This window comes from Eschrichtius robustus, chromosome 3, assembly GCF_028021215.1.
Source record: "Eschrichtius robustus isolate mEscRob2 chromosome 3, mEscRob2.pri, whole genome shotgun sequence".
NCBI lineage: Eukaryota > Metazoa > Chordata > Mammalia > Artiodactyla > Eschrichtiidae > Eschrichtius > Eschrichtius robustus.
Window position 1 is genome coordinate 20930478 of NC_090826.1, and position 22435 is coordinate 20952912.

Below are 22435 nucleotides of genomic sequence, written 5' to 3' on the forward strand. Positions count from 1 at the left end.
CAGACAATGGAAAGGAGCTATGGATCACTGAGGATCAAGCTAGGTAAATCTAGCTTTAGGCTAACTTCCACAGGAACAGTGGGAAATTAACCAAAATTGAGGCATTGAGCCTCCAGTAAATTTGTCCAAGGTCACACAACTGGGGAGGGGTGGGACTGGGGTTTGAACAGAAAGCTTGACCCCAGAGTCTGCCCAAGAGGGAGGGGACTTGTTCTAAAGACCCCAGTGGGTAAAGGCTATCGACATCAGCTTCAATTCAACGGAAGAAAGAACTTTCTAAGAGTCCTAACTATCAGGGGATGGAGAAGGCTTCCAAAAGCAGTAAACTCTCTGTTGCTGGAGGTTTGTAAGCTGAGTCTAGAAAATGGTTGATATCAAGCTTGGGATCTGGCAGGGAGTCAGCCCATCTGTAAGGTCACTTTTGGCTCTGAGAGACATGGACTCATGGATCCTGGGTCTCCTTTCTCTTTGTCCCACACCCCATCCTTTAACAGGACAGCAGTGGGGGCATCTCTTCGCAGAAACCTCAAAGTGCAGCTTGCATTCACGAGAGGCTGGAGGAGAGAAGGGACAGCTTCCATGCTTCTGTCCTTCTCTCGCCCTTCTTCCACCATGGCCAAACCACAGGAGCCCAGTGGTGAGGAGAGGGAAGAGGTGGTCCCCTGTTATCTGGAGGCTTTGACTCCAGAGTAGCTTATATGGAGTTTGGTGCTGTCTCAGACGTCATCACTGAGATGAAGTGTGGCTTAGTAATTAGGAGCATAGCCTACAGCATCAGACACTTCCTGTTACCCCATTTGAAAATGAAGATAGTCAGAAAGAGAAAGACAAATATCATATGATATCACTTATATGTGAAATCTAAAAATACGATACAAATAAACATATCTATGAAACAGAAACAGACTCACAGACATAGAGAACAGATTTGTGGTTGCCAAGGGGGAGTGGGGCATGGGGGAGGGAAGGATTGGGAGTTTGGGATTAGAAGATGCAGACTATTATCTATAAGATGTATAAACAAGGTCCTACTGTATAGCACAGGGAACTATATTCAATATCCTGTGATAAACCATAATGGAAAAGAATATGAAAAAGAATATATATATGTATAACTGAATCACTTCACAATACAGCAGAAATTAACACAACATTGTAAATCAACTACACTTCAATAAAATTTTTTTAAAATGGAGGTTGTTGGGGGATTACATGAGCTAATGTAGGGTCTTGACACAGTGTCTGGCATGTGGTAAACACTCAAACATTTTAGCCCTTATTTTGTTGTTGTTACTTGCTGGGAGAATTTGAGGAAGTTATTCAAACAGTCAGAGCTTCATTTTTCTCTTCTGTTAAGTGAGGAGATAACATCTACCTCATAGGGTGGTTGGAGGGGGCTATGCTCGGCACACAGCAGAAGTTAACAGATGTTATTTCCTTCCTTCCTCTAATGGAGGGGAGTCAAAGATACCTCGACACCTTTTGTCCTATTCTTGCTCTGTAATTATCACAGATGCAGCAAGTACGAAAAGGCCTTAGAAATCATAAATCTGCACTCCCATTTGATAGATGGGGAAACTGAGGCCCAGAGAGGAAGAGATTTGCTCAAGGTCGCACAGTGAGTTAGTGATAGAGCTAGGACTAGAGCCAGAACTTTCTTACCATACAATTCTATCTCTATTATTGACAAAATGTTGAATGAATGTGTGATTGAAGATTGAATGAAGGGAGTACAGGTCTCTCTGGATGTCTTCACACGGACGTGGAGGACTTGCTAATGTGGGAACCAAACTCTGTGGCTGCTCACTTTCAAGCCTCCTTGTTTTCATTTCTGCCGTTCCTTTTCTCTGTAATGCCCTGCCCTTCCCTGGCTTTCAAACTCCTATGCAAGGTCCACTGCAATGCCACCTCCCCCCGGGAAGCCTTCCATAACATATAAAATGAGTCAGCTTTCATTGTTTCCACAGTGCATTACATATGTCTCTATTATATGTGCCAGCCACAATCTGATGGGATATATTAGTTTGGCCAAAAAGTTCATTTGGGTTTTCCGAACAAACTTCTTGGCCAACCCAGTATATCTTTTACATGTCCTTTCCACTAGTTTTCTCCCCACTAAACAGACAGGGAAACCAAGGTAGGGAAACCAATCCTGAATTTGAAGCCCCATTCCCTGACTGAAAAGGGGAATACTAGGAAACCTGAGTTTCTAGTTCTTATTATTAACTAGCTATGGAACTTGAACAAGTCACTTGGATTTTAGGTCTTGTTTCCACATTTACAAAGTAGGTTGGGAGAAGATAAAGTCTGAAGATACTAACTTATAAGCCTCTTCTAATAGAAGAAGTGAAGTGTAGATTATTGAATCTGAATGCTAATTCCAGAGTCAACCTACCAGTGTTTTAATCCTGACTCTATCACTTACTCCGTGACCTTCAGGGAGTTACTCAGCCCCTCTGTGCTCAGCTTCATCTGTAAGATGGGAACAATAACCATGTCTATCTCGTAAATTTGGTGTGAGAAATAAATGAGCTAATTTATGTAAAGCACTCAGCACAGTCCCTGGCACGTGGAGAACCTTCGAAAAGCGTTAACAGTTGTAATTTTTATCCCATTGATACCTCTGGGTTCACAACCTCAGCATCTAGAAAAGACATCTCCAACTTTGATATCCTCAAAGCAAGCCAAGTGTCTTTTTTCATTTTGCTAGGGGTCAGCAGAGCAGAGTGGTAAAGAGTATGGCTTTGAAACCATCAAAAAAGTAATGTTAAAAAGCAGTAGGCTTGGGACTTCCCTGGCGGTCCAGTGGTTAAGAATCTGCCTTCCAGTGCAGTGATGCTGGTTTGATCCCTGGTCGGGGAACTAAGATCCCACATGCCACAGGGCAACTAAGCCCGCACGCCACAACAAAAGATCCCTCGTGCCGCAACTAAGACCCGACATAGCCAAATAAATAAATAATTAAAAAAAAAAAAAAAAAAGCAGTAGGCTCAGACTTATAAGGTCCAAAAAATCCCCCTCCCGTGCCTCCTTTCTTTTTTTCCTTTTCTTTCTTTTTGGCCACGCTGTGCAGCTTGCAGGATCTTAGTTCCCTGACCAGGGATCGAACCCAGGCCCCTGGCAGTGGAAGCGGAGTCCTAAACACTTGCTCGCCAGGGAATTCCCCCATGCAGCCTTTCTTAGGCGGTAACTTGAGGATGCTCATCAAGTGTGAAGCAAGAAAAAAGATCCAGGAAAGAGTGGCTGTATCCACTGTAGTGAGAGGTTGTGAAGGTGACAGCTGTGAAGCAAGTCCAGAGAGCAACCAGGAGGGAGGGCTTCAGGAAGGGGCTTAGAGGAAAAGATAATATGACGGAGCCCTTGAAAACAGTTGAGGATATTTCAATGACAAATACTGTGGAGAGAGAGAGGAGGTTAGAGAGTCCAGGGAAAATAAAACAGAGTATAAGAAAAGAAACGTTGTCCTAGTATACTACTTGGCAATGCAGTGAACATTTCCATAATCATGACAATGTAAACACTGGTCATCAATCTAGTTGAAAATGGTGATTTAACTGTACTGGGAAGAAGAGGAAAGGAGAGGTAGGCCCTGTACACAAGTTAAGTCCTCACCCACCATAACAGGAAATCAATAGATAATATCTAAAATTGATAAATCAAGGAACAGAGGTACATGCATATTATTTAGAGACATGGAAATATCCTCCAGAAGAAATGACTTGTGGGAGTGGAGGGGGTAGGGTAGTCAGGGTACTATTGTTTTTCATTATAATTCTTTCAATACTAATTGATTTTTTTAACCACATGCATTAATTACTTTAACTGCTAAAAAAAAAAAAAAAGAAGAAGAAGAGGAAGAATATTGGAGTGAGCTAGATCTGGGATGCACCCTTTGTGACTTGTGAGTCGCTTAACTCCACTGAGTCTCAGTTCCCTCTCCAGTAAAATGGGATCATGGTAGGATGGTTGAGGACAGAAAGAGACAATATACACAAAGCATTCAGCTCATACCTGGTATATAATCAGCTCTCAAACAGTAACTGCAGCATCAGGGAAGAATAAGTTAAGGACTAGGCTAAAGTAGTTTTGGGGAAATGACAGCTTTTGGTGAGATACCCTGCCTTTTGCCTCCATGGTACATGACAATCATTGGACACATACAAATGGACACCAGGTGAAAGACAGCTGGATGAGTTGTGACTCACAGGCCAGAGCAGAGTCACAGTGAGGAACATTGAAAAGATCAGCAGCCATGAGGGAAATTACAGTTTGGCTTGGCAAGTTCTACTGCAAGAGGACACCTGGTGAGTTACAGTCTCTGGACAGTGGGCTATAGGAGGCTCATCATTTCCTCCTCTTGCTTGTACTTTGTGGGGGATGTGTCAGAAGGAAAAGATTTAGAGGCTGTCAGGGTGAGGGTCAGAGGTCAGCTGGGGTCAGGAAGTCTATTTCACTGAGGTCACTCTAGTCTCCTTTCAAAGTAATGAAGCCATTATTGGTGAAAGCAAGTGCCTGGCGTCTTGCTCTGTGAAGCAAGGCCCACATGGGGAGCAGGACTGAAAGAAGGAAGGGGACTCCCTTGGCTCATCCTCCTTCTGCCAATTCAACAGGCCTAAGAGGTGAGAGGTGCACAATCCTGCTTGATGTAGGAAGCCCTGGTCCTTGGAGAGGGATGAAGATGACAGCATGGGGTGAAAATAGATTGTTTCTCAGAGCAGTTAAGAATGGCGTCTCTCTCTCTCTCTTTCTCTCTCTCTCTCTCTCTCACACACACACACACATCATATCACTTTAGAATGTCAGAAACGGAAGAAACATTTGTCTAAGAGCTAACCCAACTCCCTCATTTTACCCTTAAAGCATAAACCTAGGTGTCTTTCTTGAGATCACAGGACAAATGAACAGGCTGGAACTATATATATTATACGTTTTACTTAATTATTTGTTTATTATCTGTCCCTCTTCTCTAGAATGTAAGCTCTATGAGGGCAGGAACTTCATCTGTTTTGTTTACTGATGTATCCCCAGGGTTGCAAACAGTGCCACCTGACTCATAATAGATGCTCAATAAATATTTGTTAGATGACTTAGTGAATGAACCGATGAATGAATGGAAACACTGCACACATCGTATTCCCTTCCTCATGAATCACAGAGCATGTTACCATACTAAAGGCTTTACAAAGTCCTGTATAAGAAACCTACTTAACATACCATTTTTCAAATGATTTCACTATAGAGACTTTTTTAAAATGGTAAGATGTATTAATGATCCCATGGAACTAGTATCCTGAGGGACACATTGCGGAAAATACTTTTTTCAAATGCACACCATCACTCATATTAGCATATGGTCAAGGTCTTAATTCCAAGCAACCACCCTGGACCTCACCACAGGGTTCTCAAAACACTTCAGAAATGTGAGCTGGATGTGGATGATTGCCCAAAAGAGGACCTGTTTTGGCTCTTGTCAGCTCTTTGATTTAGAAAGTCAAGGAGTTTGGGGGAGGGTGATCAATAGAAATGGCAGACTAGAGCTCTGGCCCAGGGAAGAGGAGTCACAAGCTTGGGTCCTATTTACTAATTATATAGAACATATAGTCTCCCCTCACAGCCATTTTGTTTGCACATATCTTGTTCCTCATTGGTAAAATGGGGACAGTACCGGTCATGATAACAACATACTGGGACTGTGGAAAGAATGTGAGCTTTGGAGTCAAACATATGGGTTCAAATATGTCTCTGCCAGGTATTAGCTGAGTTACATTAGCCAAACTGTATTGATTCATTAGGCTTGTTTCCTCCCCTGTAAGGTAGAAACATTAATACCTATTACTTAGAGTTATTGACAGACTTGAATGAGATAAGAAAATTGCCTGTATTCTTGATAAATAATAGCTGTTATTAGTATTACCTATCAGAATATAAGCTCCACAAAGGTGGGATTTTTGTTTGCATTGTTTACTCCCAACACTTAGAACAATGCCTGCCACAGAGGAAGTGCTCAATAAATATATATATTTTTTAATGTTGATGAGTTATTATTGTTAGTAAGATCACTTTCAACTCTTCCTTTTATGGAGATATAAGCCTACACAAGAGAAACTTAGCAAAGTACTTTAAAGGGGATGGGCTTCCCTCGTGGCGCAGTGGTTGAGAATCTGCCTGCTAATGCAGGGGACACAGGTTCGAGCCCTGGTCTGGGAGGATCCCGCATGCCACGGAGCAACTGGGCCCGTGAGCCACGGCTGCTGGGCCTGCGTGTCTGGAGCCTGTGCTCCGCAACAGGAGAGGCCGCGATAGTGAAGGGGCCCGCGCGCCGCGATGATGAGTGGCCCCCGCTTGCCGCAGCTGGAGAAGGCCCTCGCACAGAGGCGAGGACCCGACACAGCCAAAAATAAATATAAAAATAAATAAATAAATAAGACCCGGTGCAACCAAATTAATAAATAAAAATATTTAAAAAGAAAAAAAAAAGGGGGAGATGTTCTTTGTGTTGATACTAGACAACTTTGCCTTTTCTAAAGAGCTCCCTTTTCTTCCTTTTACCTAGATAATATTATTCCCAGAAACCAATACACAAGAAATTTGCAATACTTAGCTATATCCTGTCTTGTTCCCCTAACTAGACTGCAACTTCTTGGATGGCAGGAAATGTTTCTTCTTTACTTTTGGGGGTACATTTTTGGTCATTACACTACTTAGTGCATATTATGTATCTGATTCCTCCACCAAATGTGTGAGCTAGCACAATGACTGGATCATAGTAGCTACCTAATAAGTTTTCACTGAGATGGGGACCCAAGAAAGGGAGAAAGTTTAGTCAGGAGCCTCCATCTCCCACATGGAAACAACCCAATGCGGATGAGGAATCAGTTATGTTGGGAGCCATGTGTCCCTTCCTAAATCATCCTCTGCCTCCACGTGTGCCACTCTATGGGGTCCTGAGCCTTCCTGGGTTTGTATTGCTTAGACTTGAGAGAGGCAGCCTAGAAGAATAAGTATTATGACTGTTGTAACAACATTCATTATTTCAATCAAAACCTATTCAGACTGGTATATATAGAATGCATAAACAACAAGGTCCTACTGTATAGAACAGGGAACTATATTCAATATCCTGTGATAAACCATAATGGAAAAGAATATGAAAAAGAATGTATGTATATGTATAACTGAGTCACTTTGCTGTACAGCAGTAATTAACACGACATTGTAATTCAACTATACTTCAATAAAAAATAAATTAAAAAAAAACCTGTTCAGGAAACTCTTCTTGGGTGTCTTCTGTGGGCCAGCCACTGTGCTAAATACTGGTAAGGATGTGAGAGAAGATGCAGAAAGAAATAACACATGGATGGTCCAAATCCTCAGGGAGCAAATGGTCCAGCGAGTTCTAGATCACAGAAGTTGGTGCACAATAGCTATAGTAATAGTAATAATTTTCATTGTTAAGAACTAACTATATGTCAGACACAATTTTAAAAGCTTTACTTAGATGATCTAACTTTATCCTCATAATAACTCTGAGAGTTAAATCCTCATTATCCCCATTGGGCAGAGGAGGAAACTGAGGCATAAAAAAGATAGAGAAGTTGCCCCAGGTGTCAGAGCTATAAATAGATAGATTAAATAGATAGATAGATTCAAACATAGACAATCTGATTCCAACGTCTGTGTTCCCATGAAAAGTGCTAATAATTAGAGAAATAATTTGAAAAAAAAGATTAGTCTCTCTTCTAGTCTCATTTTATTTGAATCAAAAATATTATTTCCTCTTTCCTCACTCTATGGCTACTTGCATAGTTATACCCATTTTTCTGAAGGGGAGCTGGAGATACTTGCACTGCTCTCACAGAGTCATGTACGTCTGGAAATGCCCTCTCTTTAGCATTCAGAAAAGTCTGTTCCTTCGTCTCAAACGTGTCAGGGTCACTGGGGAGTTGAGAAGAACCAGGCTTTCTGGGAAGGACTTGGAGGTGAGAACTCAAGAAGGCATTCTCAAAGCTGGGAGCTGGGAGCCAGGAGAGCGGGTCTCTATTCAGCACCGTGGACAGAGCTCCGGGCGCCTTCAGGACCCTGGACAGAGAAGCTGGTCGAGCCTGCCGGGAACAAGACTGACTTGAGAGCAGACCAAGGGAAAGCAAAGCGCTAAATTCCCTTATTCTCTCTTTTCTTCAGCGAGACCTCAGTCACCTGCTCCTGAATCTTAGGAACAGGGGTACAGAGAGTGAGTATATTTTCAGGGGGCTAGTAACGGGAGGAGATAAGACTTGGGTGAGGAGTATTATATATATAAAAAATGGCTTTGGCTGATGTACTCTCACAACTCTTGGAAGATCTAAATCAGGGTCCTCAGATGGGAGTGTGGCATTGTTAGTGATATTTTTAAATGATTTGTATTTTTTTAGGCTGAGTAGCAAAGGGCCACTGTTGTCCTTCTTATCCCAAAGTCCTATCCCCCATCTCATACTGAAGTTTTAGTCTCTTGGAGAGTATTCCTGGCAGGAAAGAGAGAGAAATAATCTCTTCGCAGCCCCTTGCTCTCCTCCCCATCTTCCCGTTCCCTACCCCCACTCATCCCCGTTCTCCGTTTCTCAAGTATACACGTGCGCGCGCGCGCACACACACCCACACACACGTGCGCGCGCGCGGGCGCAGGGTGAGAAGCACGAGAGCTTCCTGCACACTTAGTGGAGACGACTGAATTCCGAGCGAGCGGATGCCCCCGAAAGCAGGCTCTGTCCCTTTAAATGGGTTGTAGCAGTGGGGGAGGGGAACTGGCCGGAGCTGGCATTGTCCAGTTTGAACTGAGCACCGGAAGTGAAGGGGCAGGGCCAGGGCCGTGCACTGAGCCCCGGGCCATTGTCCATCTCCGACCAGGGCACTAGCCACCCCCCTGGCCAACCCTCTTTATCTTCTAGAAGGGGAGGCTAACTCTTCAAATGAGGAGAGCCCCTACTCCAGTTCCCCCACCAACCTCACGATGGGGAAGAGAGCGCACTTCAGGATGGGGCTCAAACGAGGAGGGTCTGGGAACCTGAGAGTGTCGGGATCCCAGCAACGGATAGGGATGGGATGGGAATGGGGGCAGGATGAGGGCAGCTGGTGGAGAGAGGAACACCCTTCAAGCCTCTTTGGGTTCCTCCTGTTCTCTCAGGGAACTCTACGTGGGGTCAGTTTTAGACACAGGAAACAAGGAAGGATTCTTTACACAGAATCAATTTAGGAGCGCTTTGAGAGATCCAGAAAAACTCAGTCGGAAACGCAGGGAGGCAGAGACATTCAGTTAGTCAGAGACAGACTTTGAGAGGCTGCACCTAGGTCAGGAGTGGAGATCAGCCCTGTTGAGTCTCCAGCCTCCCCCCTGCTTCCCCATCCTAGGCTTCCTAGTGTCCTGAACTCCAGGTCTATCTAAGCTCACGGGGGTGGGGGTGAGAGCGGGTCAGCGCTGAGCTGCCGGGTCAGCTCTGAGGCCTGAAGGGGAAGGGAGGGGGAGGGGCGCTCAAGGGCTGGGGGAGGGGGAGGGCTCATCCATTTCTCCCTTGACAGGTGGTTTGTGTCTCTGATTGGCCAGCGCTGCCAGGCTCACACCTCCCTCCCCCAACTCTCTGGAATGTATAATTATCTGCAAGGGGGGTGGGGGTGGTGTGGGAGTGTGTGTGGGAGCAGTCACGTGGCTTTAAAACTATCCCCCCACACACAGGCCCCCCACCTGTATGCTGCTTTGGGGACCCCCAATGAGTCCTTAAAGCGCAGGATCCCCAATTCCCGGGTACTCAAGACTTCTAGGGCTGACGGCCCCAATCTCCAGATGTGGGGGGTGGGCGGGGGGGTGTCAAACCTCAAGGTTCTGAGAAGGGACACCCCAGAGGTGTCAGAGACCGATGGGGCGGGGGTGGGGGGTGGGGGCCGGAGCTGGAGCCGGAGGGAAAGGGAGGGGAGAGGCGAGGGAGGGGAGGGGAGGGGGGCTGCCCGCGGGGGGTTGGGTCATTGTCTTTTAGAATTTGGGAGCCTTTGAAAAGCCGTGGGCCCTCCCACCGCTATTGTGCTGGGGAAGATGTAGCAGCCTCTTCTCCGAGCCACCCCTTTGCCTCCGGACTTCTCTGGGGCCAGCAGCCGGCCGACCTGGGGCCCGGGGCCGCGGGCTCAGCCGACTACCATGGGCTCTGTGTCAAACCAGCAGTTTGCAGGTTCGACCTCGGGACTTATTGGGGACAACTTAGGCTGCAGGGGCGCCCAGAAGCCACATAAAAGGGAGGTGGGGGAAGTGTCCCCCAGGCTAGCCGAAGGACCCCAAGTCTGCGGCCTCCTGTTTCAGGGGGCGATCTCTGGAGCAAGGAACCCTGGTGTCCCAGTGGCGTGCAAGCTGAAGCTACGGGGGCGGGGGAGAGAAGAGGAGGGGCCTGTCTGGCCGTCTGTCCCCGGGCAACGTGTTGTGGGAAGATGAGCAAAACTTTCGGGGCACCACTGGCCTCAGTTTAAGCTTGGGGAGCGCGGGAGGCAGCCGGGACAGGTATTTTCTCGCCGGTAGCTTGGTAGCTGCAGCGCCCTGGGTGTCCACCCGCGGGCTGCACACTCGGGTCTCCTTGCCGGGTCTCTGGTGGGGTCCTCCAATTCCGTGGCCCCCCAGCTGAGCGCCCTCCCAATCTCCAGGTGGCGGCGCCAAGGCGCCGGAGGAGGCGCAGGAGGACGCGGCCCGGGCGGCTGAGGAGCCGCAGCTGCTGCACGGCGCCGGCATCTGTAAGTGGTTCAACGTGCGCATGGGATTCGGCTTCCTGTCCATGACTGCCCGCGCCGGGGTCGCACTCGACCCTCCGGTGGATGTCTTTGTGCACCAGGTGAGACCGATCCCGGTAACTTTGCCGCGGGAAGGGGATGTTGGCGCGCGGATCCAAGGGTGGGCGGACGGCCTCGGCTGTTGGGTTGAGGGAGATCAAGGGCCCTCATTGTGCGCTCCCATCTTTGCCGTGGCACCCCAGTTCTGAGTCCCCTTTAACTCCAGCGGGACGAGAGCTGGGGGCAGAGCCGAGTATCAGCACCCCTACCCCCCTCCGGGAACCCCTCTGGTTTTACCACGTGTCTGTTACCTCTTTCCCCTGGGCAGGGGGCAGGGGGCAGGGGGCAGGGAGATGACCCCATGTGGCAGAACTAAGGTTGTATTGTGCTTGCCAGTGGGGGGAGGGCGAGCAGGCGGGCCAGGGAAGCACATGCCCGGTCAGAGCAGAGCCGTGAGCGCCCGCGCCTTTCACTATGGTGTGAATGGAGCTCCCGGCCTGGAGAGAGGGAAGGAAACCACTTTGGGACCCAACGGGGTAAAGCTGAGAAGTCAGCGGGGTCTCCTCACCCAGGTGGTCACCCAAAACTCAAGCTCTGGGGCCTGGGTGGGTTTGGCAGATCCTTGAAGGATCTCTCTGGGGACTTGAAAGTTCCTCAAGAACACAGTCTCAGGCACATGGTTCACTAGCTGGGCTTTTGCTGTTAATTTCCTATCAGGAAAGAAAACCCAAGGAGCCCAGGCCTTAGATTCCTGGGCCAAGCTCGGAGGGAGTTAGGTTGCAACCCCAAGTTCTCAGTTAAAGCAAGGCAGCACAGTGGGGGTGAAATTCAGTGTCGCAGGGCAGAGGGTGGAGGGAGGCTAGCCTCTGGACCTATTCTCCTCAGCTTGGCATTTATGGCCCCAGACAGCCATTGATTGCTGTCCTAACATTCCCAGCCTCAAACAAGGAACCAGAGACTTCAGGTTTCCCTCCTCCCAGGCCACCCCTTCCTGAATATCTTAGAAGCATTTCTGTGGTCCTGGGCACAAGCCACACATAACAACCAAGTAAAGGAAGTTGTTGCTTGTGTTCCCTCCACCTTTGGAGGTTTGGGGCTGGACCTGAGAAGAAATTGCTAATCCCAGGCACAGTAGGTTGACACCCAGGCCGGGCATGGAGGGGTTACTTCGGAGAGGTTGGCTTTAGGAGCAGTGGGGGAGGGGAAAGGAGGATGTGGGGATTAAGGGTTGGAGCCTGAGGGATGGTATTCTGGAGGGGGAGGGGTGGAGATGCTGGGTGGAGTAGTTGGAGGCAGCAGGGAAGTCTCTGAGCATGGCCCTCAACGAGGACACAGAATGGGGGGAACAGGGGAGATAGAGGATATGGGGAGATGGGGGCCCACCAGTTAATGTTGGGGCCACTGGGCTACTAGAACATCTTTCCAGAAGGGTCGGCAGCAGAATGCTTGGCTACCCCCTTGCTTCACCCAGTTCCTCCACCCCCAACTTTACCCCCTCCCCATCAGACAACTAATTCTGGCTGGTGGCTTTGCCCCCTTCCCTGTCTCATTTACATATGTGAATGATAACCCACAGGAAGTAATTGTGGGAGAAAGAAGGGAATTGGCCTCTTTAGATCTATTAAATCACTTTATTACAGGAACCAGCTTTGAATGGCCCTCCTCAGCGGGGTGGCCAGCTCCCCCACTCTCCCATTTATCTGATCACAAAGAGATTAAAATCTCTCCTGGTCTGGAGATGACTGGACAGCTTCCCCAACTTTGGAAGGCTTGGAATAAAAGAGTCAAACCCAACGTTTTCTTGCCTCCCTTCCAAAGGCTGTTGAATAGGGAAGGACGGAGGGGAATGTAGCCCCTCTGAGGTTCTTTGGTGATATCCAACTCCCAAGGAAGGTTTTCCTGAGCAAATGGATCTGTGCCTCAGCCCACTTACCCTTAGGATCGAAAACAGCTGGGAAATATTGGAGGGCATAAAGGAAAGCAGGGACCTTCTGGTTTGGGGAGTGGAGCCCATACCACGTTATTTCAGGTGGGTTTGCTGGGAGATAACTGGACTTTGGGGTCTTGGAATGTCCAGGGACATTCCACAGTTGAATAAGTTATCAGAAGGAGTTGAGCTGAGATAAGGAATCAAGAATTTGTCTCCCTAACACCCCCTACTAACAGTCACAGAGGACAATGGTGGAAATTCCCTGAGCCTTACCTGGTAGCTCTGTCTTTAGATTGTGCACTGCTGGGTCTTAGGTTGATCCTCAAACCCTACCATAGCAGTTAGACTAGTGATTGCAGTCCTGCACTTGAGAAATTTGAAATCTCTCCCTGGGGATCTAATATAGAGGAATTAGGTAGATGCAGGACAATCCTTAAAAATCCTCCTGGGGGAGGGGAGTGTTCCCAAAGTGGAGAGAATAAGACATTTCTCTTTAACAAGAAAACCTCTCCTTTGGCTGCTGGTGGTGGGTACCTTAGAATTGCGGTGTGGGTGGTGAGCAGGATAATTGTCCTAAGATAACATCTGCTAAGGGAGGGGATCAGGGAGCTCCTTTCCTAAGGAAAGAGGAGGGGGGAGCAATTAAACATTTTCTTTTCCCTTCCAAGGTTGGGCCTATTTGGTTCCCAACACACTGTTCACTATTCTTACACTCCCTGTCAAACACAAAGTGCCCCACAGGGGTGGATGAGTGGGAAAGAAAACCTACCTTTAGCTTTTTAAAAAAATGAGTAAATAAAACCCATAAAGCAAAGAGACTTCTGTAACAACCCTTTTACTCAGCCACAGGTCTTATGCTAGAACTCTCTTCCTGTCCCTGAATTTGGGGGAATTTAAGAATCATAATAATGACAGGTGGCCAGCCCTTAAATCAAGGTTTCTCAACCTCAGCACTATTGACATGTTTTGAGCAGGATAATTTCTCATTACGGGCATCCCTCAGTTGCGACAACCAAAAATGTCTCCAGATATTGCCAAATGCCCCCTGGGAGGCAAACTCACCCCCAGTTGAAAAACAGTTATACATCGCAAGGTGGAACAAGAAAGAGCTAACTACTGTCTCCTGGTTTCCTGAGGTTCACCAAGAATTCTCAATTCTCTGTGGCCATTTTAAGAGTTTTGGCTTACCTCATGTTTTCCTGTGGCTCAACTCCCAAACCCCCTAGATTTGTAGAAATTTGAAAATGAGGAAAAGGTCCCCTGCTTTCTCCCACAGCTCTTTGGAACCCAAGTCTGTTTAAAGTGGCTTTCTGGCTAAAATGCTGTATTACAAGGCTTGGAGGCAAAAGAAGAGCCCAAATTTGACCGAGGGACCAAATTTGGGTTAGGAGAAGAAATTTCCAATACCAAGAAACTGCTGAAGCCACGTGGCCTGCTTTTTCTGAAAAGGATGAGCGGGGGGGGGGGGGGGGGGGGGTGGGGTGGGGGGGGGGGTGGCGAGGTGGGGGCGGTTGTGAGAGCAACCTCAGGCCTGTCTAGAGTAGGGCTCTTGGGTTTGGGGGCAGGGAGAATGTAAAGGGATCTTTCCCACCTGGTTTATAACCTTACTAGTGCCTCTGATTACCCACCTTATGTTTCGTTTTTTGATGTACTTATCTTAACCCCTCCTCTAACCTGTAAACTCTTTGAAGAGAGAGACTAGCAGTCTGGTTAGTTTTCTAGTACGCACTTGGTGGGCTGAAGAAATGAATATGGGTCCCCTGAGGAATCAGGAGTACACTAACAGTTGGGGGGTCCTTGTCAGCAGAAGTCTTCCTCCAGACAAAATAGGCTGGAGGTAGGGAGGGAATGTTAACTGATAGTTGCTGTCTCTTTCTGGACTAGGGCCTGATTAGGGCCTGGCACTCAGTAGAAACACCATGAAAGCTTGTAGAGTGAATGTCAATGGATCGCAGTTGAGCTCCCGATAGGATATTGGAGGCACGGGTGTGATGGGTCATTCATTAATTAGTTATTTCATTTCCATCTTAATAGGAAACTATTTTTTAAATGAGTGGATTTTTTCAGGAAGTTGGCAGAGAAGCACATGAGTTGGTTTGAGCATTATGGGATCTTCTTGGGTCCTTCTCTTTCTGAAGAGACATGCTTTCTAGACAGTGTCCCAAGTAAAGGCTGTGCCACCATCATGAGCAAAGCTTGTGGTTGGTGACACCACAAGCTTGCCATACAAGTGGTTTTCAGTGATTTTCTCCAGGGCAAGGTTGTTTCTGGAACATTCCTAATCAAACTATCATACTCCTTAGCCTATTGGAATTTGCTGGTGCTTTTTTTATTTTTCTGAGAAACAGCCCTAGGCAAACCACCCCTCCTTTCTTCCTGCAGGCAAGAATAGCAATTACTATCAGTGTTAAATCTGGGAGGTCAAAGGAGGTGGGGGGGAGGAGGAGAAAACTTTCAAGAATAGTATGCACTTAGTACAGAGGCAGCTTGGAGTTAACTTAATTCAGACTGGAAAGGAGAGTAAATGGCTTTTGTCAACAGAGCAGAACAACAACTGGGTTACTGGTTTGAAACTCCCGGACCCTTTCTTCACTCCATGGGTAGGTGGGTAGGGGGTGGGGTGGGGACCTTCCCTGGGATGGGTCCTCATCAGAATTCAGTCCCCTTGTGACTCCATTTTCCTAAGGACCAAGGAGAAGATGCCCACCCTAAGGAGCTGGGAAGATCAGTCTAGGTGAACACTTGTGTGCAGAGTTGAGAACCGCGCAGCTCCTTCCTCTCTTCTGCTCCGGTCTCCCTCTGGCTGCCTTTGTGCAGACAGGCTGACGAGCAGCACCATCTGGTGGAGAACTCCAGGCTGGAGCTGGTGGTCCTGGCCGTGTGTCTGAGCAGAGGTGATGTGTGTGGGGTTGTATGCTCGCAGCCTTTGGTTCTGCACGGATCTCTTTCCCCGACCCTCCCTGACACACACATCATCAAAATAAACTGCTTCTAATAGAACCCATTGGTTTCCTAGCTCCTTCCAAACCCTACCGTCAGGAATGACGCTTGGGTTGAACTGCGAGGACACCTTGGGACCAGGTCATTAAAATTACTTTCACCTGCTGCTTTTTACTTTTTCATTGTGGCTGTTAGAAAGTTTTTAAACGGCTGTGCGTCTTGCATTATATTGCATAGTGCTGGATATAGAGTGAGGCTAGTTGCAATCAGCTCGGGGCTCTCACACTATAAATTTGGGCAAGGTGCTTCACCCCTCTGCCTCTGTGACCTCACCTGTAACACAGGGGGCATGATAAGGTCTACCTCACAGGCTTGGTATGAGGGTCACATGTGTTACAACATGTAAAGTGCTTAAAACACTGCTTAGCCTATAGTAAATATTTGTAATAAAATTAAATATTAGTCATTTTAGATAGTAGAGAACTTAGTTTCTTCTACAAATGTTTGTGCACTGCTAGGCACCTAGAACTGAGGGTATAAACATGCACTAGGTAGTCTTGAGCTGGAATGGCCCTGGGTATTGCAGAAAAGCCAGAAACCCAAGCTTTGATCAAGTCTGATCCCCTGCTTTTACAGATGATTATAGAAACCAGAACTTATTTATCCAAATTTCATAGAGCAAGTTGAGGGAAACTCGGGTTCCTGTGAGCTTTTTACTCCACGTGCCCTGAGTGACCCCTAAGGTCCCTTCTATCTCTAAGTTATAAAGGCATAATACTTGATGTGGGGGAAGCTTAGCGTAGGCAGTGGTGAGGTATTAGGGGAGCAGGAGGCCTAAGTACTGTAACTGGCCCAAGTCCTTCCCTGCCATCCAAAAAAAGAGAAATGCCTCCGGTAACTGTTTTCTGTCTGATTAACTGCCATCTTCCCCTCTCTCCCCACTATAGGCTGCCCACCCTCCTACCTCTAACAAATTGGGAAAGGAAGATGGGAGGCCTGCCTCCCTCCCACCTTTAATATAATTTATCTGAATAAATAACCCTAATTAGGTCCCTGAGTAAAAGGTTTGACTGAAGGCCCTGGAAGGGTGGGAGGGCAGGTCAGAAGGAAAGATGGCTGTTGGCGGCGGTGACTTTGGCAGACCAGCAAGCTTGACTGGGGAAGAAAGGTGTCTCTGTATCCGTTTCGCTCACCGTGACCATAACCCCTATGTGGAGAGGAAGGAAGGAACTGATGAATGCGGTGAATGTGGGGTGGGGGGGAGTCAGGGGGGAATCTGCAGCCTCTGGAACTCCAGGAATCTGACCACCAGAACCAGCCAGTGTCAACTCTTTGTTTCCCCGGAGCTGGGCTCTATTGGGGGAGCTCAAGCCTTGCCCCTCCCCCCCAGGTCTTTTCTTTTTGGAGGGGATGGAGAGAGGGGCGGGGCCAGGGCCCCGCTTTGTGTGTGGCTGGGGGTGGGGTGGGGTGATAGCAAGAATTTCAGGCTCCTTTCCGATGCAGGCCCTGTGAGGCAGGCTCCGTGGGGCTGCACGCCGATTACCTACCTGATAAGAGAGGAATTCAAACTATGTGTTTTAGAAAGGGGCGGGGTAGGCCCCCACCCACTCCCCGGGAGCCACCCCTGGAGACCACCAGTCTAAATCTTGACCGGTTATGGTGAGGTGCCTGCAGGGTTGGGGGTTTTTTGGTTTTGTTTTTGTTTTTTTTTCCACTCTTTTAAAGTCTTAAGCAGACCTCAAATCCTCCAGTGATGGAGTGGGTGAGCTGAGAGGGCTGGTCAATTTCATATGTCCCCATTTATATTATCCTCTGGTTCTCATAGTAAGTCTAGGAGGTGTGGATGGCGGAGAGTGTTGTCCTCAGTAAACTGGAGCTCAGAGAGGGGATGTTTTTCTGAGTTTCCACTGCCAGTTAGTCATAAAAACTAGAGTTAAAATTCCCAGTCTCTTGACACTTCTTTCTCACTGTTACCACACCCTCATCCAGTCTGAAGAGGTTGATGATAATTGCCACTCAGGATTTATGTGTGGCAGGCTATGTGTTAACTACGGTTCATGCATAAACCCTCACAGCACCACCATAAAATTATTATTTCCTCCATTTTGTAGGGTAGCACAGAAAGTGGGGACAGGCTGTCAGACTCTAAACCCTGGCTCTTAGTCACTTGTCTATCTGCTGAATCACAGCGAGGACTGGGAGTGTTCCAGCCTAAGAGCCCACTAGGCAAATGGGAAAAGCTGGGTTTGCCTGGGTCAAGAATGCTCTTGGTCTGGCTCCTCCAGCACTTCCTGACTCACTGGCTTGTCCCAGCTCAATAAGAGACAAGTCAGATTTAACATCAAATTCAGTGTGGTTGTTATACAACAGGGAGAGGGAAAGAGATTTCACCTTTCTGCAATGTTTTTATTTTCTGCTTTAATGCTCCACATCAAGATTGGTGGAGGGAGTCATCACAATTCTGGCTGTTCCTGTGGGAATAAGAAGAAAGGATCCCCAACCTTTGGAATATTTCACTGATATTTATTGAGCATATATTCTTGATGTTTCCCTACCCATGTAATCTTCATGAAAATCTTAGGTAGGGACTTCCCTGTGGCGCAGTGGATGGGACTCCGCGCTCCCAGTGCAGTAGGACCAGCTTCGATCCCTGGTCTCAGAACTAGATCCCACATGCATGCTGCAACTGAGAGTTCGCATGCCACAGCTAAGGAACCCTGGAGCCGCAGCCAAGGGGGCCTGCCTGCCGCTACTGGGAAGCCCACGCGGTGCTGCAACTGGGGAGCCGGCGGGCCACAACTGAGGAGCCCGCCTGCCACAACTAGGACCCAGTGCAACCAAAAAAAAAAAAAAAAAATCCTAAGGTAGGTTTTTATCCTGTTCTCTGAAGGCTCTGAGGCCCAGAGGTGAGTGACTGACCAAGGTCACACATGATGCTGGAAATTGGTAGAAACAGCATTTCATGAACCAGGTTGCGTCTGGCACCTGAGCCTATGCTCTTAACCAATTACCTCAACGGAAGTTTTGTCTTAAGCAGTACCATCTAAATTAAAACAAAAATGTAAATGACTGAGGAATTGGGGATCGCATCTGGCAAAAGAGCATGTTTCACCTAAGTCCCAGTTTGAAATATCCACCCTGCCCCGTCACTACCACCAGCAGCATAACATGCCTCAAGCCAGGACTGGGTGCACGATGATCCCTTTTGCTTCTGAACCGCATTTTCAATGAGGACTGCACCTTGTTGACATATTTGACATGCTCTTTGGTTGTTTTGGAAGCTATCTATAATGAAGCCTATTCTGGGCAGGGTCTGGGAGAGGCTGTCACTCCACTAATGTGTTATTGACGCAGTAAGTGGCAAGGTGAAATGGACTGTTAGCTTCAAATCGGAAACCCTGGGTTCTTCTGATCCTGGTTTTGCCACTCAACTAGCTGTGTGAATAACTCCTTTTTTTTTGGTTCAAATATGCAGTGTTTTAGTGAGATTGTTCCACACATTATTCGAAGTCCTTTCCTTTAACAATTTGCTCATCTTCCCAAGTTAAATAATTAAAACCTACCTCCTTGTTCATTCATCCAAAATGTGCTAGGCATTATTTAGGTGTCAAAATGCAGCAGCGAACAAAACAGGGACTTTACAACTTTACATCCTTTTTAATGGCTTCATGGTATTTTTGTTTCCTGTTGTTTTTTTGAACGAGTGAGATACTGAACATATGTGTCATGCTAAGTCCTCCTGCAAATTACCTGCTTATATTCTGTTCTGTGATTCTTTTTTCTTACTGACTTATGTAGCTTTTTGTAGTTTTATCAGTTTAGTTATCTGTCTTGATTTTTTAAAAAACTGTCTCAAAGTTTTTTCCTCTTAACACTGAGATATTTAATTCTTCCGAAATATGTTTTGCATACATATGATGCAAAATGTAGATTTCTGGCTTCATTTTCAAATGGATAACTGTTTTCTCAATAGTATTTATGGAATTGTTTTCCTCACCTGTTGATTTCTCCACTTAATCTTGGATCTCCCAGTAGACTTTCCCTTCTAATCCACTGATCTGTCTGCTTGGGTCATACTGTCTTTTCCCTTCAACTTTCAGAAACATTGTTTTGATATAATTTCAAACCTGGGAAAAGGTTGCAAGAATAGTACTAAAAACTCCCATATAACCTTTACCCAGAGTTATCAGTCCTTAACATTTTGTCCCATTTGCTTTATTATTCTTTTTCTTTGTACAGATAGACAGACAGATATCAAGCATCTTTAACTAAATATTTCAGTGTGTTTTTTTCTAAAATAGGGCCATTCTCTTACCTAATCTCAGTACAATGATCAAAATTGGGGAGCTTAACATTGAAACATTTATCTACATTCCATATGCAAATTTTGTCAGTTGTTCTAATATTTTTTCCTGTTCTAAGATCCAGTCCAGAATCATGTGTTGCATTCAGTTTCTTTACTTCTCTGGGGTTTGTCTTTCATGACTGACATTTTTTAAGTGTATAGGCCTGTTACTTTATTTGTTTTTTATTTTTATTTATATTTATTTATTTTTATTTAATTTTGGCTGCATTTGGGTCTTCGCTGCTGCATGCGGGCTTTCTCTAGTTGCAGCGAGCAGGGCTACTCTTCCTTGTGGTGCTCGGGCTTCTCATTGAGGTGGCTTCTCTTGTTGCGGAGCACGGATTCTATGCATGCGGGCTCAGTAGTTGTCACTCACCGGCTCTAGAGCACAGGCTCAGTAGTTGTGGCTCACGGGCTCTAGAGCACTGGGTCAGTAGTTGTGGCGCACGGGCTTAGTTGCTCCGCGGCATGTGGGATCTTCCCGGACCAGGGCTCGAACCCGTGTCCCCTGCATTGGCAGGCGGATTCTTAACCACTTCACCACCAGGGAAGCCCCAGGCCTGTTACTTTATATTTTACAGTTTTACATTGGTTGATTTCTTATAAATGCTATGTTCAAGAATTTTTCTTCTGTTTTATTTTTCGTAGAACTTTGAGAATAGCTGCAAAAAATGCTATGGCATCTGTTTATCTAATGATTGTTCCTAATGTGATGTAGATATTTTGTTCTTAATTGTGATGACTCTTTGAGTCACAGTTTCTTTACCGATAAAATGGAAGTGTTCTTCCAACCTTAGAGGAACATGTGCATGCAGATTTTTTTGGTTTTGGTGTAATAATGGAGACTAACATTAAAATCTACCATGCTTCCCTCCCCCAGAGTAAGCTGCACATGGAGGGCTTCCGGAGCCTGAAGGAGGGTGAGGCCGTAGAGTTCACCTTTAAGAAGTCTGCTAAGGGCCTGGAATCTATCCGAGTCACCGGCCCTGGTGGGGTGTTCTGTATTGGGAGTGAGAGGCGGCCCAAAGGGAAGAACATGCAGAAACGCAGATCAAAGGGAGACAGGTATGGATTGCAAGGCAGCTTGTGTGGGTTGGGAGGGACATGCTGAGGATGAGGAAAACTCTCCTAATTTTGCCCCTTTCTTGGACCAGATTGCCAAAGGTAAAAGGAAGCCTGTGGCCCCTGGATGTGGGAGGTGAAGAGAGGGCAGTATGTGAGGAGGGTACTTCATGACCCAGCTCTTCTACTTGACAAGTAATTATGTTCTGTTAGCTCTAGCCTCGATTGCTAAATGGGGATCACGATACTAACCTCACATGATTATTTTAGAACTAAAAGAGACCATGGATGTGAAAGTGTATGTGGTCAGGACAAGATGGTGTATCTGTACCTGTTACTTCTTCACCACGTCTCCAAATGGCTGGTTTCTTCCATCTTAGTTCTGTGCTCAAACAGATCACATATTCTGGCTCCTTTAATTTCTTCTATATTTTTAATGAATGACAGGTACTCTTTTTAAGGGTATGGTAGTTCCCAACTGGGGTCCAGGATTTCTGTTCTTGGTATTTTCAAGTTGACATGAATCTGAAGATATCATCTAGACAATTACGTATCTGGGAAGGACTCAGTGTCATCTAGTCCTATTCCTCCTTTTCTAAGTGGGGAAATTGGTCTCTAGGAAGGGAAGTGGATATAGTAACAACTTGAACCAGAGCCCAGGTGTCCTCTCTCAGACAGAGGAAGGCTTGTGGTCTCTTCTCACTCCTTTCTCTCAACTTTACCATCTTGCTTGGTGCTAGGTGCTACAACTGTGGAGGTCTAGACCATCATGCCAAGGAATGCAAACTGCCACCCCAGCCCAAGAAGTGCCACTTCTGCCAGAGCATCAACCATATGGTAGCCTCGTGTCCACTAAAGGCCCAGCAAGCTCCCAGCTCACAGGGAAAGCCAGCCTACTTTCGGGAGGAGGAAGAAGAGATCCATAGCCCTGCCATGCTCCCAGAGGCCCAGAATTGAGCCACAGTGGGTGGGGGCTATCCGTTTGTGATCAGAAAGTTTTGAGGAACAGGAATCAATCGGCAGAGCGGAGAAAGTGGGGGCAGGGTGGGTAGGGGCAGCTGGCACTGCCATATATCTCAGGCCGGGGGCCAAAGCGTCACCCCCTCTTCCCTCTTGGTGGGGGGAAGGGGTGAGGCAAAGAAACTCCAATCATGCTCTATCCAAATGCACGTGAGGGCTTTGGGGGGTAACCCTTCCTGCATGCTTTATCTGAGTCTCCACCCCCAGAATCTCCAGCTTTTGAAAGTGGCCTGGATAGGGAAGTTGTTTTACTCTTCAAGAAGGATATGGAATAATATTTCCTGTGCCAGAGTGAAAAGATTAAGCATGAGACCAGATTGATGGACCCAACCCACAAGCCACTACATTCTGTGGGAGGA

The 22435-nt window shown here is 46.9% G+C and overlaps 1 protein-coding gene across 1 annotated transcript; it reads left to right on the forward strand.

Annotated features, from left to right (window-relative positions):
• The first annotated feature begins 10162 nt into the window (after positions 1-10162).
• On the forward strand, positions 10163-22013 carry LIN28A (lin-28 homolog A). Its single transcript, XM_068537808.1, has 4 exons — positions 10163-10193; positions 10657-10841; positions 20875-21059; positions 21797-22013. Exons 1-4 carry the CDS (start codon positions 10163-10165, stop codon positions 22011-22013), a joined length of 618 nt encoding a protein of 205 aa, XP_068393909.1.
• The last annotated feature ends 422 nt before the right edge of the window (positions 22014-22435 follow it).

Excerpts from the sequence above, each read along its gene's own strand:
- LIN28A (XM_068537808.1), top strand. The coding sequence starts at position 10,163 with ATGGGCTCTGTGTCAAACCAGCAGTTTGCAG. Across the intron at positions 10,194-10,656 it reads GTCAAACCAGCAGTTTGCAG|GTGGCGGCGCCAAGGCGCCG; the intron begins GTTCGACCTCGG and ends CCCAATCTCCAG. Across the intron at positions 21,060-21,796 it reads CGCAGATCAAAGGGAGACAG|GTGCTACAACTGTGGAGGTC; the intron begins GTATGGATTGCA and ends GCTTGGTGCTAG.